This window comes from Molothrus ater, chromosome 5 (genome assembly GCF_012460135.2).
Source record: "Molothrus ater isolate BHLD 08-10-18 breed brown headed cowbird chromosome 5, BPBGC_Mater_1.1, whole genome shotgun sequence".
Classification (NCBI taxonomy): domain Eukaryota; kingdom Metazoa; phylum Chordata; class Aves; order Passeriformes; family Icteridae; genus Molothrus; species Molothrus ater.
In genome coordinates, this window is record NC_050482.2 from 66,085,870 (window position 1) to 66,102,658 (window position 16,789).

Consider the following 16,789-nt stretch of genomic DNA (forward strand, 5'->3'; position numbering starts at 1 on the left):
AGAGATTCTCCATTCTCCGCAGTCTTCTCTCCTGCCATGGCACAGCATGGCCTAGCCCCCCGAACTCGCGCACTTTTTTTGTCACTGCAGGGAGAGTTCTCAAAGTTCACTTGGAAGATTTTCTGGTTGCAAAATGCAATTTCAGCAAGTAGCTACAGTTGCAAACACAAAGCTGCCACAAAGAGAGTGATTCTCCACAGTCTCCTCTCCTGGCGTGGGTGGGACTGGAGTGAAGGCTGCTGCAGGTGGGCACCTGTGGAATTTGTCCCCAGACTGCCCAGTGTTGCTATCTGCAGTCTCCCCTAGACAAGAAAAAAAAAAAAACCCAAACCAAAATGAAGACAGAATAAAATACAGGAATGAAATTGTTTGCCTGAACAAAGACCAAGTAGCCTGTGATGTGAATACTACACAGCCAAGAGCCTGGGACCTGCCTCCACACCAATTTCAAAAATGCCCACTATAGCACCCCAAACACACAAGGTCTGCAGCTGTAGGGTCAGAGAGATACAGTAACAGGTTTAGGGTGCAGATAGATGTGGAATAAAATAACATTATGAATCACCTCAGGACAGCCACACTGTCCTTACTGAGGGAGATTGATCTTAGTGTGGTAAGTAAGTAAACAATAACAAATTAAAGTAAAGGTGTTGGGTCAGCTGCTTCATGGTGACTTTCTTGCCCTGTGGCATTTTACTTTGCAGTGCATTGCAGCAACTTAAAGGCACCTGAAAGTGGTGATGAAAAATTACCATGGTGAGAGGTCAGGTACACACAGGGACATTTATTGTGAAGCAATGAGTTTTTAATTACTTGTATGTGAAAGGATTTCTCGAGTGCCATTATTGCAAATCTGGCTTTAGTCAGAAACCAGCTCAGCCATGCTTGCAGGATCCCCAGCATCTCTAGTGTAAGTGAGCAGTGCCAGCCTGAGGTAATTACTTGCCTTGTAAAATACTTTTGTAATTACTTGTCTTGTGTTTGATGTGTCTGTTACAAGCACATTTAACTGAGAAGTGACATCTCCTTCTGCATCTTTCTCAGCAAGTGTTTGCCTCTCCAAGCAAACACCCGATGGACAGTAAAGGAGAGGAGTCAAAGATCAGCTACCCCAATATATTCTTCATGATTGACAGTTTTGAGGAGGTGAGTTCCTTGTTGCAGCAACAAAGTTTTATCCCATTCCAGTCTTATGTCCTGATTAGCTGTTTTCTTGTACCTTTTGATCAAATTTTTTTGGCCAGTTGAGGGTTATTTTCTGCTAGATATTATTTTATTTTTATTTAATTTTCCTCTCTCTTTAATGTTTGAAATCTGATCTTAAAGCTGGATTTTGGCATCGGTGTTGATGATGGGCTAAAGCATGACAGGCTGATGTGAGAGCTGCTCATCTCAACAAGTTATTTGCTGTGTTCACTGCCTGGAGTCTGTTTTTGAAAGGCTGGGGTGGAATATTCTGCTCCTTTTCAATTTATATTGAAGCTTCCTTGGGCATCAGGACAGCCATGGGAATCTGAATGTATTTTGATTTGAACAACTTTGCATCAAAGTGTTTCATCTTGCATCTTTGGCAGGTTTTCAGTGACATGACTGTGGGAGAAGGAGAAATGGTCTGTGTGGAGCTAGTGGCCAGTGATAAAAGCAACACCTTCCAAGGGGTGATTTTCCAGGGGTCCATCCGCTATGAAGCACTCAAAAAGGTCTATGACAACAGGGTAAGGCGCTTCTGAAAGACAATGTCCTTTGCAGCAGTGGTGCTCTGACTAGATTTTCTTTGTGGCTGTCAGCTTTTTGTCCTGTTAGATCAGCTACATCATGATCTGTCTTTTTTGGCTTTGCAAGTTAGCTGAAAGCTGCTGGTTTTGGCTCAGATAACTGAGGGTATTCAGACTGGGAATATTCCTCTGCTGTTTGCCAGGAGGAGGGAAGGGAGGGATACATAAACAAAAGTGTGACACAGGAATGGATCTGAACAGCAGTTTCTGGAGCCCCTTCATTTTCTTGAAAAGTCATAGATATTTGTGTTCAGAGAAGGTATGATTTCATGGGAGATTTTAAACTCTGGTAACTACCTTGTGATAAAGTGTATTTTTCTTCATTGTATTTTGCACTTGGCTGTATTCAAAAAACCTCTGTAGTCTCACTGCCACTGAGAGAAGCTTTCTTTGCTTTCTACGGAGATATGAAATACCAGCACTTTCACCTTCAAATTCAGTACTTAGTGCTGAAATCAAGAGTCAATAAACTTCTCAAATGGTTTATTATGAAGACAATCCTGAGAGGTTTTTAGAAACAAACAGAAGAAATTCTCACAGTATGTACTGTGTCTCTAAATCTCTCTTTGTTTCTACCCTTGTCAGGAAAGTTCCTGAATAATTTCCCATCTCCCTGTTTTAAATGTGAGCCATTACACTCTTCCAGCAGGTTTCTGAGAGAACATGAAACAAAAGTTGTTTCTCTCCCATCATCATCTTGTGGCCTTACACCATCAGCAGCTGGGTTATTTTAATAAGTCAGAATGCAGAATCACTGAAGACAGCATAAAAAGAAAGCCCTGCAGTGGAAAGATAAGATTTGATGTGGTAAAGTCACCCCATAGCCTAGGAATGTCCTGACTGACCACACAGCTACTTGACATTATTTTGTTAGATGAAATAAAATTGTTAACTCTTCAAATATTTCATCATGGCCAGAGGCAAAATTCAAAATTTTACCCTTTTTTTTACAGAACAGGAGTAATGTCTATGCTTTTGAAGATTATTTGATATCAGTTGTTTCAGGGAAGGTTTAGATTGAACGCTAGGAAAAATTCCTTTACTGGAAGAGTTGTCAAACACTGGAACAGGCTGCCCAGGGAAGTGGGGGAATCTCAGCCCCTGAAATATTTAACAGATGTGTAGATGTGACACTTAAGGACATGATTTAGTGGCGGGCTTGGCAGTGTTCGGTTAATGATTGGACTTAACGATCTTAAAGGTTGTTTCTACCCTAAATTATTCTAGAATTCTGTAATTCTCACTACAATACAAGCTGATGAGCATTTTGGCCTTTTCATAAACTGATGAAAATTGCAATAAATCACTTAAACTTATGGATAAAAGCTAAAAACTTAAGGCATCATTTTCACTTAGCAAAACCTTGACTATTTTCATATTAGTCTGTTCCTTTTTTCAGTTCTCAGTTCAATTTTCAGTTCAGTTGTGCTGATTTAAAGCTGTCAGGGTGTCTTGGTGAGCCATGCAGTGCAGCTTAGTTGTGCATGGGGCTGGTTCCTTATTTTTTGGCCTTGACAGTGGGAACATAAAAATGTCAGAAATTACTTGGGACAAGGTAGTGACCCTGTTGTGGGGTGTGCTTTGCTGGTTTGAGGAATCTTGTGTGTCTGTCTATTGCTTTTTGGACTCAAATGAGTGCCCCAGCAAAGGCTGCATTGAGTTGAGCACACACCTGCCTGTGCTCTCATGTGCCACAGTGTGTGGACCTGAATTAAAACCTTTTCTCTCATTGTGCCACTGCTAACTCTGCCTTTTGGGTGGCTGAAGGAGTTGTTTCTTCTCAGAACCTGTTTTTGTAAAATTACTTTCTTTTTGGAGATCACTTCAGATTGTGGCTTGAATTGTTTCTTAGGAATTATTATTCACTATGGTTCTGACTTTTTCTTAGATAACTGCTTTCAGAAGATGTTATTTTCAAGTGGTAGAGCTGTTATTACATGTTTTTCTCTCCTGTCTCCATCCATTGTAGGTGAGTGTTGCAGCTAAGATGGCTCAGAGAATGTCTTTTGGCTTTTATAAATACAACAACATGGAGTTTGTCCGAATGAAAGGACCACAGGGAAAAGGACATGCAGAGATGGCAGTGAGCAGAGTTTCCACTGGGGACACTTCACCGTATGGGACAGAAGAAGATTCAAATCCAGACTCTCCAGTACATGAGAGGGTAAGTAGCAGACAGAAATACTCTCTCAAGGTGAAGCATGAACATGCTTTGTTCCAAAGAGAGGAGGGCAGGCTATTGTAAAAGCAAGTCCACCAATGAGGGGAGAGAATGATGCATCTGACTCCATCTTATCAGAAGACTAATTTATTACTTTATTATGCTATATTTTATTAAAGAATACTATACTAAACTAAAGAATACAGAAAGGATACTTACAGAATGCTAAAGAGATAATAATGAAAACTTGTGACTCTTTCCAGAGTCCTGACACAGTTTGGCCCTGATTGGCCAATGAGTCAAAACAACTCACACCAGAATCCAATGAAACAATCACCTGTGGGTAAACAATCTCCAAACACATTCCACATGAGCACAGCACAGGAGAAGCAAATGAGATAAGAATTGTTTCCTTCTCTCTGAGGCCTCTCTCGCTGCCTTTCAGCTTCCCAGGAGAAAAACCCTGGGCGAAGGAATTTTTTCAGAGAATGTAAATGCCACAGCAGGCTGGAGCTGGGCTTAACTCCCATCCAGGTTCTGCCCTTAGGTTTGCCTGTGTGTAATTTGGATGTGCTCAGTATGTGAGATGCATTCTTTAACACAGTTTCCCCTGAGCAAATGCTGAGTACAGAGATGAGTGGATGATTCATACTTCTGGAGGAGTGCTTTGTTGAAACAACAGGCAATCTTGATGCCAGGGAAACCAATGGTTCTGCCTGTTTTCTAGAAATAAAAAGTAGATTCCACTTCTGTGCAAAGTGGGATTTACCTAGAAATGTGGAATTTGTGTATTATATAGGTTGCTTGCTAAACCTCATAGCAAGTGGTGCTTTTAGGTTGTACCACTGTGGAATGCTGCCAACACCAAGCCTGTATATTGCTAAAGCAAAGATCATGGATCCAGATGCAGCATCATATTCATACATATGCTTAATTTTAATGCAAGTGCAGTAAAATGCTAATAGAATCAGAGCACAGATGCTGATTTGGCCTTTATTCAATCCTGAGCCTTATTTTCCATTGAGACATTTTACCTGGTTAATGGGGATTAGGCAACATGTCTTCAAAATAACTGCACAGACCTGGGCTCTGTCAGTACCTGATGGAGTCTAGCATGGTTTTCTGTGTAGTGCAGCTAACCTGGACCATTTAAAGATCTGCAGAACAGCTTCTACAGATCTCCATGCAGGCAGTATGGTTTTTGTTTCTGACTTAGTGAAAGGCAACATGAGCTACCAGCACAGAACTCATTAACTGGATGTTCGTGCTCTCTGCCACAGAAATATAGCCAGAAGAAATCAGGCCTGGAGGAACAACATGAGTTTTTGTCTCCAAGGCTTTCAGTGTCAGCTGGAAAATGTAAAATTAGATTTGATAATATGTTACCTCTGCTTTTTGCTAATGGTTTTAATGCCGATATGTCTGTTTCTGGTTCCCCCCACAGTGTGATATGAAATGACTCCCAAATTAAATAGAGAGACAAGCACAAATTAGAAATTAAATGTGCTTGGAAGAGAATCAGTTGGGTGTTACAATGCCCTTCTTTTGTTTTTTTAGCATTAGTGATGGAGGTACTACATGGAGTGAGTTGTGTTTCTGCACTCAACCTGGTTTGGCTGCCATCATCACTCCATGTCACCTCCCTCTGCATTTCTTTGGACAGATATGAGCAGTGTTATTTGCCAGCTCAGGGAGGTTATGGGATAGTGAAGAAAGAAGGACAAGATCAAAGTTACTCACATCCATTAGCAAAGTAGTTATTTTCTTCCCTTTTAAATGAAACCATTAAAACAGTTTCATTTTAAAACTATTAAAATAGTCAAAGCCAGTACATCACCACTATGTTTCAGTTCTCTGCAGAACAGGTGTACTTAGCTTTAATTGTAGTTTACTCAATGGCAACTGCTGCTCTGAAGGAAGGGTGTCTCCATAGTTTTGTCCCTAACTTGAGTTTCACCACAGACAGTTCCATCCCTGTCATCATTTGGACCGACCAAATCTTCTGAGGCATGCACCACAGCTTCACTTTCTCCTTCCAGTATTGAAACACGACCCACATAAATGAGAACATTACCTTAACTTCTCCCTCAGTGTGCTGGGCTCAGGAATTTGTGGCCCTGCTCCCCAGGAACATTGACCTTCCACAAGGATCCCATGGGACAGCCTTCCCAGTAGGGAAACTGCTGCCTTGTGCATGCCAAAGAAATGAAGATGCACATTTTGAGTCTGTCCAGCACAGTACATTCTTATTAAGTCTTCTGCTTTTCGACATGCAAAAATAAGATTGACATTCTTGATGCCTAAATTACTAACTTTGTGCCATAGTGACTTTAGATCCTTGCTAAAAGTGATCATCTGAAGAGATAGGTTTTTCATTTTTCATGTAACAGTTGAGGGTTGTGATATATCAAAATATTTTCCCCTTGATGAGCATCTTGAGGTGATTGTTCAGTTTAAATTCTGTAGCCATCTTGATAAAATGGAGCTAGATACCAGCTATCATTCTGATTTTTACACATGTGATTGCCTTCTGGCACATGGAGGGAAAGCCAAGACTTTCTCCAGCATTTCTTTTATTTCCCTTTCAGGTTACTTCTTTCAGCACACCACCAACCCCAGAGCGAAACAACCGCCCCTCCTTCTTCTCCCCATCCCTCAAGAGAAAAGTGCCCCGAAATCGAATTGCTGAGATGAAAAAGTCCCATTCAGCAAATGACAGTGAGGAGTTCTTCAGAGATGATGATGGTGGAGGTGAGAGAAGTACTGACAGCTAAACAGACCTGTCTGGAGAGGGTACAGAGCTGTGGAAAGGGGTCTCAGTGCAGGGTTTTCAAGAAGGTTTGCAGGGTGGAAAAACATGAGCTCTGCATACAGCCAGTGCCTCTCTGAAAATGAGATTTTTCATAGGCTTAAGCATCTCTTTGAAGGCTGGAGCCCACAAGTCCTGAATATATTAAAATTTATTTTGTGTGGACCCATTTGAGAGAAACTGGAGCAGCTGAAATCCTCCCCTTTCCCAGATGCCACGGTCTCTGGGGACGCTTCTCCAGGTATAGTGGAGTTGGGCATGTTCTCAGGAGCAAGTTCTTTGAATTCTGATTTGATCCAGAGTTGGTTAAAGCTGGTGAAAAGGCATTTACTTCAGCTGCCTTTGAATCAGTTCTGAACTTTATAGAGAAAACTTAATGAGTTTGTCTGCATAATAGTTTAATGCCTTGTAGAACTCTTCCTTTAAATCCTAGTTACTCAGCAGGAAACAACTGGCAAGGTGGAGCCTGACTCAGAATATAGTATATAAATCCAAGGCATATCCCAGTCTTGTAAGGCAGGAAACTCAAAAATATCCATGTCCAAATTGCTTTCCATATGTTTAAAAACAATTCAGTCAACAAATCTGTCTGTTAGCATTCTAACAGATAAACCTAAAGGTAATTTCCAGATTACAAGTAGCAAAGAAAGTAGCCAAGAAATTGCCAATCAGCAATTTGCCTATCAGCAATTTGCCTATCAACAAATTGCCTATCAGCAGCACTGGACCACCTTAGCTAATAAAGAATTGCACATTAAAAACCAAACGGAAGTGACAATGTTCAATGCAAATTCTGTGGCAGCTTAAACTGATGGCAGCTAATTCAGCTAATTTAATTTATCGATAAAAACCTTCACTCATCTCTTTTCCCTAATTTGCCTAGTCAGAGCAAATGTTATTTCAAATGAGACGTGTTTTAGTATATTTTACTAGGCACAGGGTAGTGTGGGGAGAAGGGCAGCTTTCCCCACATGTAGTCCTGTTTCTGGTATCTTTATTTTGGAGGTTGCTCAGGATAGAACAGAGTTTGAGGTGTTCCAGAGGAAGCCCTCATGGGTTGTGCAGTGCCTGCTCAGGGTTGTCTTGCAGGGTCTGATACTAGAGTCTTCAATGATAATGATGGAGATTCTTTTTCTTTTAATATACTTTTCCTTCTAATATATTTATGGAAGTAAACAAATTCTAGGTTTTTCAGGTATTTTGTGGCATTCATATAAAACACCAAGAAATTATTTCTAAGTGTTTTGAACTTACTGATCCTCATCTCAAAAATGAAAAGAGGAATATTTTAACAGTTTATGGTAGGAAGATTGATTTCTTCAAAAATTAGTTTTCTACAAGAAATAGTCAAAAGAATTGCTAAATTTTGTAAAATTGTTATTTTTTTACAAATTTCAGAAACCTGAGTGTCCTACCAGTGCTCCTTGGGAGCTGCAGTGGTGAAACTCTTATTTTGGCGTGAAAAAGCCAGATGCAGAAGATGCAGAGATAGGAGCAGAGATTTGGGTGCATCTTGGCTTTGTGGCTTGTGTAAAGACCAGCAGTGTCCTTGGTACAGCCAGTGATGCTGCAGAGTTGCCCCAGTGCAGACAGAGCTGTGGTGAACAGGAGCAGCCCATCAAGGCCCACTTCAGTGGCTTTGCTGTGTGCAAGCAAGATGCACCAGGAGAGTTGTGCTTATTGCAGCTTCCAGAGTCACATCCTTCTGCCCTGATCACCACAGAGCTCCTGGCATAGTGGTCCTGTATGGGAAGAGGTAATAGACAGCTTGGCTATACACATGTAGAGGGAAGGAGAGATTTTCAGTTTTTTTCCTCCCACATTGCTATGCATCTTTCTAGAGCAGCTGCCACCACATATTTTCCTCTTTGGTTCACAATCTGCTTTCAGTCCCAGAACTTGGATCACTCTGGTTCAGAACCAATCTGTTGACTTCAACATCCGATTTTAGCCCTGTGGGACTGAATTTTGCAAGGAAATAGAGCAAAGATTTAAAAGCACTCCAAAAATCCAGCACGTGGCTGTGGGAGAGACCTGCACCTATGGAAAAACTCCTCTGGCCTACAGGGGACTCAGTATCTTTTTGTTTTAAAAGTTGTTTGGGGCCATCTAAACTAATTCTGAGAACAATGGCTCGGCTGAAGGGTCCTAGGTGTGGCTCAGGGTGTGCATGGAGGTGTGCAGGAAACTGAGGTATTAGTGTTCAATCTCCCCCTGTCTGCCAAATGGCAATTTACTTCAAAAGAAACAATTTCCACTTTGTTACCCAGGTGAATTTCTGCATGAGTAAGTACTTAATTTTAGGGCTATTCTATGATTTTGTGTATGAGGGAAGGCTGAGTCAGTGTTCTGCTGGTGCAGTGTGGTAACACAGGCCCTCTCCTGTCTGTTGTTTTCAGCTGCTGCTGCTACCATTTATTAGCTTCAGTGCAAATGGTGAACTCTGTGCTAGGCAAGGTCTGCCTGGTTTTTAAAAAGCAGTTATGATAGTGTCCTGCATGTGATCTGTCTCTAAACAAAGAATGGGAGGCTTTCCTCTCTTTTTATTTTTGAGTTTCAGAAGTGTTCCAGTGAAGTACAATCCCCTGAGGCTTGCTGTCTCTCCCTGCCTTTGCAGATCTGCACAACGCGACCAATCTGCGCTCGCGCTCCCTGTCGGGAACAGGACGCTCGCTGGTGGGCTCGTGGCTGAAGCTGAACAGGACTGATGAAAACTTTCTACTCTATGCACACTTAACATACATCACTTTGCCATTGCATCGAATTTTAACAGGTGAATTTTGACATCCGTGGTGCACAGCCTACCAAATACTTGTATTTGTACAAGTATTTCTCTGTAATGCTGTTAAAAATAGGAATTTATTTCAATTTAGAAGAAATTACACATTCCAGTTAAAAAATGGGTCATTTGTAATTCAGGATGGATTTTGAACAATGTTTCAGCAAGAAATATAATTATTCCTTATGATCATTGTGTTGATAGTCTTACAATAGGTTAGCTGGAGTTACCAAGCTTACTCAGTCTCTCACCACAGGCGTTTTGGAATTCACAGAAGATGTATTGTTTCTGCTGGCATTTAATATCTGCTCAAGAGGGTGGCACAAATGCTTCTATGCTCAAATACTGGCTCTGAGCTTGAACATCCTTTCTGAGTCTCAATTTGTTGAACATATGGTTTTGGGAATTAGGGTATATCAAGATACACAGAAATAGGGAATGAAGTTTCTGGACTGTAAGGCAGAATTTTCATCTGCAGTTTTTCCTTACTCACATTTGTTTTAGCTTGACATGTTGTATAGGCCCTGTTTCCAAGGCCTTTTTGTAATCAGTGTATTTGTGCCAGTGGCTTTCCAGGTAGCAGGAGCATTACATGTGGGGGCAGGGTGAAGTGGGAAAGGTGCTCATTCCTCTTGGGTAGTTAGGAAACCTGTACTAAGATATTAAAATCCCAGTGATAGTGATCAAAGTACTTTTTAAAATGTCTTGAGTTTATTGATAAGATTTCACTCTGACCCTTCTGTCCATGTTGGATAATCACACTTCTGTCACCTTCTCCTCAAATGTCAGATAATCCAGTTCCTTAGTTATCTCTGTGGCCCTTCATGCCCTCCACTATGTTTAATTCTTTACAGAGGTGTGGCTGGAGCCATCTGGAGCTGGGATCATTTTTTGCTCATGTCATCTTTGTGCAGTGGCATTTGATCAGCCTTTTAATTGTGTGCTCCCTTTTCCCATGTTCCTTGTTTTTTGTGTAGCCTTGAGAAGGGCATCACAGCCCAGTTTCCAGATGTTTCTGCATAGTGCCCTGCCATGTTGGTTTTACTATATTATATATTTAGAAAGATGTATATTTAGGAAGATGCCTGTGATTATAACAGAAGTTTTAAGGTTCATATTTTGTCCCACTTGGACAATATGGAATTAAGGAGCCAAAAAGATGAATGGTTTTTTATAGCAGCTTTTTGGGTGCAGAAATGTAGGCTTTGGGCTATAGTATGAAGGAAAGAGTTGAATTATTTGTACCCACCAAAGTCTCCCTAATGGACTTGGGGGTGATGCATTTGTCCCTTCGAGAATGGGAAACCCCTTGGCATCTCTTGTTGATGGCACTTACAGGTTTCCCTGAAAAATATTGCCAGGGAATAATGTATTTTGCTTCATCCCAGTATAAATTATAGTGGATCAGCTCTCCTCTCCACATGATAGGATATATTTGCAGTTTTTCTTTCAGTTCCTCCCAGTTGCATCCTGGTTAACTCAGATTTTAACGGGCAAAGCCATGTACTTGTCATGTTTTAGATTCCTGGTGGGCTGTGCCACGGTCCACGCTCATGTCTCCAGTTCTTCCTGGTACTGTGGCTGCTCTCAGGAGCCTCTTAAGTCGGCTGAGTGTCTCTGTTTCTCTCCCATGCCCAGATATCCTGGAAGTGCGGCAGAAACCAATCCTGATGACATAGCAGAGGGCGGGCACTGCCTTGGAGCCTTGTTGCCAAGTGCCTATCCCCAGCGGTTTCCGTGCTAACACTACCACCTAGTGTCAGGAACAGAGACCTCCGCAGGAAAAAGGGAACTCCAGGAATACCAGCCGATCAAAAGTGCCTCTTTCTTCCTTCCTCTGCTGTCACACACCGAATGCCCACATGACTGGAGTGTTTCTGACTGGAAGAGGACTTTCAGCAAGATGAAATAAGAAGGGGCTGCGTTTAAACTGAGTCAACACTTTATGACAGTTTGCTACCGTGTTTACTTTATAACTAAGAAGCCAACAATATGTACAGAATGTGCTAAACTTTATATTCTTTGGGAGAAACATTCTAAGAATTTCATAATGATGTGCTGTTGGACATCCCTCCATGGACTCTGGCCATACCCTCTCCTCGTCTGATCAGCCATTTGTGAGTGTGTGTGTGTGTGTGTGTGCCTCTGTGTGTGTGTGTGTGGATCAGAGCAGGGAGAGAGCAGCTTCCTTCTAAGGGAAGAAAAGGAGAAAGATACATCTCTGTTTTGGTATGTGCAGCAGGTCAGGTCAGAGCTTAAAAGAGGCTGAAAATGTTCCCATTTTTCATGTGTCAGTGTTAGGACAGGTGAACTCTGCTGACAGATTTCCATATCTACCAAAGAACAGCAACATTTTCATCCTCAAGAGCTGGCTGAGAAAATGAGCCAGTGAAAAGAAGGCTAAAATGTGCTGCTATAGTAAAGCTGAGGTTCATCTCCAGTACTAATGCTGCTTATCTTCCTCTCAGTTGAGTCAATTCCACTTTGAGTCTAAAGTGAAAAAACAGGAGGCTATAATCAGTCTCCAAAGGCCGAAAACCTTACCAGGAACCCATCCTCCTGCATGCACTGGACTTGGGAGTTTGTAGTCATCCTTAAGGTACCCTTTGTAGGCAAGGAGGGTATGAGAGCTGCTTTATGATGAAGCAGCCTGCCCGAATTTTCCATCTTTGGTTGTTACATGCTGAAGCACAGAGAGCTTTCTTGAAATATAAAAGATGGAAACATAATTCTGTTCTGAAAAGTGACTAAAAATTGCATGGTGGGAAGTCTGTCAGGAGCTCTCAGGAAAACAGCCTTATGTTTACACATGAAGTCCAGCTCTCTCTAAACAGCAAAACTGCTGTCCTTGACATTTGAAAACAAAATGATGGAATGCTGAGGTTACTGTGCTCTGGCTGACTATTTTGATGAGAGCCAGTACATTCTTGGGTCCATTTAGGACCCCACAGCAGTGGGAGGGGTGGTGTGTCCCTTGGGGCACGTGAGACTCCAGTGCATGCACAGAGGGAGAGAGAAGATGCCATTTTTGTCACTTTTCAGACTCTGAGCACCTAAAGCTGATGCTGTGGCATGTGCTCTGAGCCTGGACCTTTGTCTCCCTCGTACCTGGTCTTTCCAAAGTGCTTTGTTGTTACTCTCACAGTAGCATCTAATGACTTAACCTCTCAAATAGGACTTACTGATTTTTTTTCCTCAGGCTAGATTCCGTGGAAATAGCTCCACTTCAGCATAAAGGCAGACCAAATTTGCCCTTCAGCCCAACCTGATGGCTCCAGCATGGTAAGGAGGTCTGTCTGTATTTGAGGCCAGCTGTCACCTTAGCACAGCACAATGGCCTTTCTTACACTGGCAGCATGAGTGTGTACAACAGGGACAGCTGACCAGTTTTCAGTTGGCTTCAAATGTGTTGCAAGAAAATGTTCCCTTTGTCACTACCAGCACACCCACTTTTCATGCTGCAACCTTGGAATGTTGCCTGCGGCTTGTGTGGGTGTTTCCACCATCTAATCTGGTTGCCCCAGGCTTCCTCCCTGAGCCCGGGGAGAGGTGGAGTCCTCACACAGCAGCTGAAGTGCCCTCTCAAGGAACTGGCCAGGCAGCCTGGGTGGGGACCTGAGATCCCCTGCAGGTGGTGGGCCTGGCATCAGTCAGTAAAATATTCTCTCTTTGCTCATGCTGAGGATTAAACCACTTCTCAGCTAGAAAACAAGCCTCTCAATGTGCTCCTCACTCTGTGCTTTCATACTGCTGGACTGGGCAAATCAGTGCTTGGTTTTCCTTCAAATGTTCACTGCAGAGGGAAGGGAGAGAGGGTTCACATTTGTACTAATCATGACAATTGATACCTTTCAGGCAGGCAGCCAGAGGAACAATGTAAAAAGGAAGTGTATCCACATAGGACCCTCGGCTGTAGGTGCCTGAACACTTCTCAGTGGACAAGAATTTGTAATGCTCCCTTGGTGTTGTGTATTATGTTTAGGTGGCTTAACTTTGTGTGGTTTTGAAAGACTGAGAAAATCTTGCTGTGTAAGATTTCAAAGCAAATGAGGAATGATTCTAAGCTAGTGCATTAGTGTAAAAGCAGTGCTATGGAAGGTACAGTTTAGGTCCTACATCTGTGTTTCAGGAGGTATCATCTGCTTTGTTACATGTATGTGGTTGGATTTTGATGTCTAGTGTTTGAAGGGCCGTAATGTCCTAAAAAAAGTGAATTTCTTTCTTGTATCTTGCTAGTGGGATATGCTGTAGGTACATTGATGACTCACCTTTTCTAGTAGAAAAGGACTACAAGTATGCCCTCATGGACATCCATGGAAAATAGAGGTCAAAAAGTCTACTGAATGTCAATAGTGCTTTTTGGAAGCAAAAATGTTCCAGATTCTCAGTTATTCCTTCTTTAAACAACTGTCTTGGACTGTTTATGTATAGCCAGTGGTTCTTACTTTTGTTATCAAATTCCACATTTTGTTCTGCTTTTAAACAAACCCTGAAAATTGTCCTTGTGTGGACAGATTGACAGGGAATTTGATCAAAAAGTTCTGTTTGGGTCAGGATGGCACAGCTGGACCCTTAGCATGCTATTGCACTACATCAAAAAAGATAAGTGAATGTTAGCAAGAACCTCTCACCCTATTAATTTGGAGAGGGTTTAATTCTGTAGCTCCTAAGCTACAGTAAAGTGGATTCAGCCCCTGTTGGCCATTGAAGTAATTGCTGCAGATGGAGCTGGCGTGTCCTGCAGTGCCATGAAGGCTGTTTGGCTGTCATTGTCTTAATGGTTGGAGCACAGTGTGTTTCATTAGTTATGGTGGTGTTTGAAGATGCAGCTCAGTTAACAAATTTGGGAAACTTGGCAGAACAGCTGTCTTTCTTTTTTGGAATTCCACCATACCTCGTTGCTCAGTTAACTCCTTCCATCCTTCTGCCCATTCACTCCCTCTGGAGATCAAGGCTTACCACTTGAGCTCTTCATAGATGTTGTATATTGATTGTTGTCAAATACAAGGATGTGAATCTTTTAATCCATAAGAAGTTTTTCACTGCTATTGATTTAACCAGTATAAGAAGCTTGGGAATTTTGTTTGTTTTGGTTGGTTGGGGTTTTTTTTTGGGTTGTTGTTTGTTTTGTCTTTTTAAGAAAGCTCTTAAATCAATTATTCTGTGCTAGCAGATTATTGCTCTGCCTTAGAGACCACCATGTATGTGAAATTATGTTCTCTTATGTCCTGCCAGCCAGGACAAGGTGGATTCCAAATCTCCTTTTAAAAGAAGATGCTTTTAGAAACTCTATGAGTCTTTGAGCTGTCTTGGCTAATCCAGTTTGTGTTGGTCCCCGTTCCTTCTCTTTTTATTCTCCTGGTCTTCATTGTTTATAAGGCTTGGGCATGTTGGGCTCTGGATTGCTGTTACTATTTTTATAGTTTTCTATTTCTGGGCAGGATGTGCTTTCCAGAAAAGAGAATTGTTTGCACAGGTGGCTTTTCACAGTAATATGTTTTCCCCAAAGTATGTTCATTATGTAGACAGTGAAGTCCTTGGCTCTGCAGACAGATTTCTTCCAGCAGACCCTCATGTACAGAATCCCATGTGATCACTGAAATTCTGTATGGACGTGGAATCCAGGGAAATAGACTACACTCTTAGACTATTGACCTGTTTCTTGCCAGTCACTAATTGTTCCTTTTTGAGATGATTTCTTGTCCTGTATTTTATAGTCTGAAGCTTCCATATTAAAGACAGATGTAAGATAAAATCTTCAGAAGTGCCTAAGCCCTGTTGTTACTCAGTGGGGTTTAAGAACAAATTTTTATTTAGGAAAATAATTTATTAGTCTTAAATTCTATCTGTGTTGTATGTAGCAGTGTCAAGAAATGACGAGTTTATAGTTCTTGGATGAACAGTGTCTCTCATATGAATTCACTCTTTGTATTTGAAAGACTCTCATGGTTTCCAAAGGCTCTGGAAAGTGGATTTCCTGTGGTCACAGCAATCAGATGTCTGCAAATGCCTTACACATTCTGCAAGGTATGACTGCAAGTGTGTGCTGCTGGTGTGTAGAAATTCTGTGTCAAAACCAGGTACGGTTATCCAGTTAAAGGCATTGTGAAGTAAGTAGCTTTTACACAAAACCTTAAACAAAAGAGTATTTTACACCAGAATGTAACTGTTTGGATACTTGGTCAAGATAATACAAGTCTGCAAGCAGGTTCCAATGTTGAATGTTCTCTATGTAAATATATAAATATTCTCAGCCTAATTTTATCAGCCTAACACGTTGCATGGTTCGGGTTTTATTTGCCTCATCGATCATTGGTGTTGCTTAAAAGGTGATGGGTTGAAAAGTGTGCAGGCACTGTACTGAGCCATTTGAACATAGAGCAAGGAGAAGGTTGTGCACCAAAAATAAAGTTGGCTGTGCTTATGGCAGCAGTGAAGAAAGTGTTGGACCCTGCAGCAAATAAACAGACCTCTTTAATGACCATGAAGTCTGTTAGTGGTGTTTTCTCTCTACTGTGCCTGCCGGTGTTGGAGTTTGGATGTGTTCCTTCCTGGTGGCAGGCACCACTGGTGGAATAGGCTCTGTGGCACTCATGAAGGCATTGCCAGATGGAAACTCATGTGGCAGAGTGGCCTCATTGCTCTTCATTCTGACTGCACTTGGAGCAAAGCTGCTTCTGCTACAGAACCTCTGAGTGATCAGTCCCTGACTACTTGACATTGGGTAAGGGGGAAGAAGGTAAAAGTCAGTGGAGTCCTGAATTGGTTTACAAAAGGTTTTTGTTCTTGCCTTTAGAACAGTCCTTCTGAACTGATCTGTGGTTTGTTCTGAACTTGATTATGTAGACATATTTATGTTTGTGCAGTGTATAATAGTGAGGACTGATGGCTGTTATGGTTTCTTCCTGATTAATTCAGGAAGAACTTCAATGCAGATTTGTGCATTGTCACAAAAATGAGATTGCATTTAGATCTGCACTGCTTACACTGCCTTGAATTGTGTGTACTGGCAGGGATCTGTTTTGATTTAAAGACATGCAAGGTTCTGAGTCCTCCCTCTCCACCTGATTCTTTGGAAATCTTCAGGGGATTTTTCTGTCTAAATTAGTTAAACACTCCTTGAACAAATGTTACCAACTATGTCCATGAGTTGATGGGCTGATGATTTCATTTTAAAGAATTCCAGACCAGGATGTTTTATGAATCCATGTGGTAGGTAACAACATCTATCCTAAGCCATGTGTGATAGCTCAGAGGCATGTGGG

The 16,789-nt window shown here is 41.7% G+C and overlaps 1 protein-coding gene across 2 annotated transcripts in view; it reads left to right on the forward strand.

Annotated features, from left to right (window-relative positions):
- The window catches only part of KIAA0930 (KIAA0930 ortholog), a 53,714-nt gene extending 37,708 nt beyond the window's left edge, over nucleotides 1-16,006 (forward strand). For both annotated transcript variants that reach the window (XM_036400881.2, XM_036400882.2), the window contains exons 5-10: nucleotides 1,045-1,146; nucleotides 1,575-1,715; nucleotides 3,745-3,939; nucleotides 6,525-6,687; nucleotides 9,363-9,518; nucleotides 11,163-16,006. In XM_036400881.2, coding sequence (XP_036256774.1) covers nucleotides 1,045-1,146; nucleotides 1,575-1,715; nucleotides 3,745-3,939; nucleotides 6,525-6,687; nucleotides 9,363-9,518; nucleotides 11,163-11,203 — 798 coding nt within the window. In that variant the 3' untranslated portion in view covers nucleotides 11,204-16,006. The remainder of the gene's footprint in view (nucleotides 1-1,044; nucleotides 1,147-1,574; nucleotides 1,716-3,744; nucleotides 3,940-6,524; nucleotides 6,688-9,362; nucleotides 9,519-11,162) is intronic.
- Nucleotides 16,007-16,789: the final 783 nt, after the last annotated feature.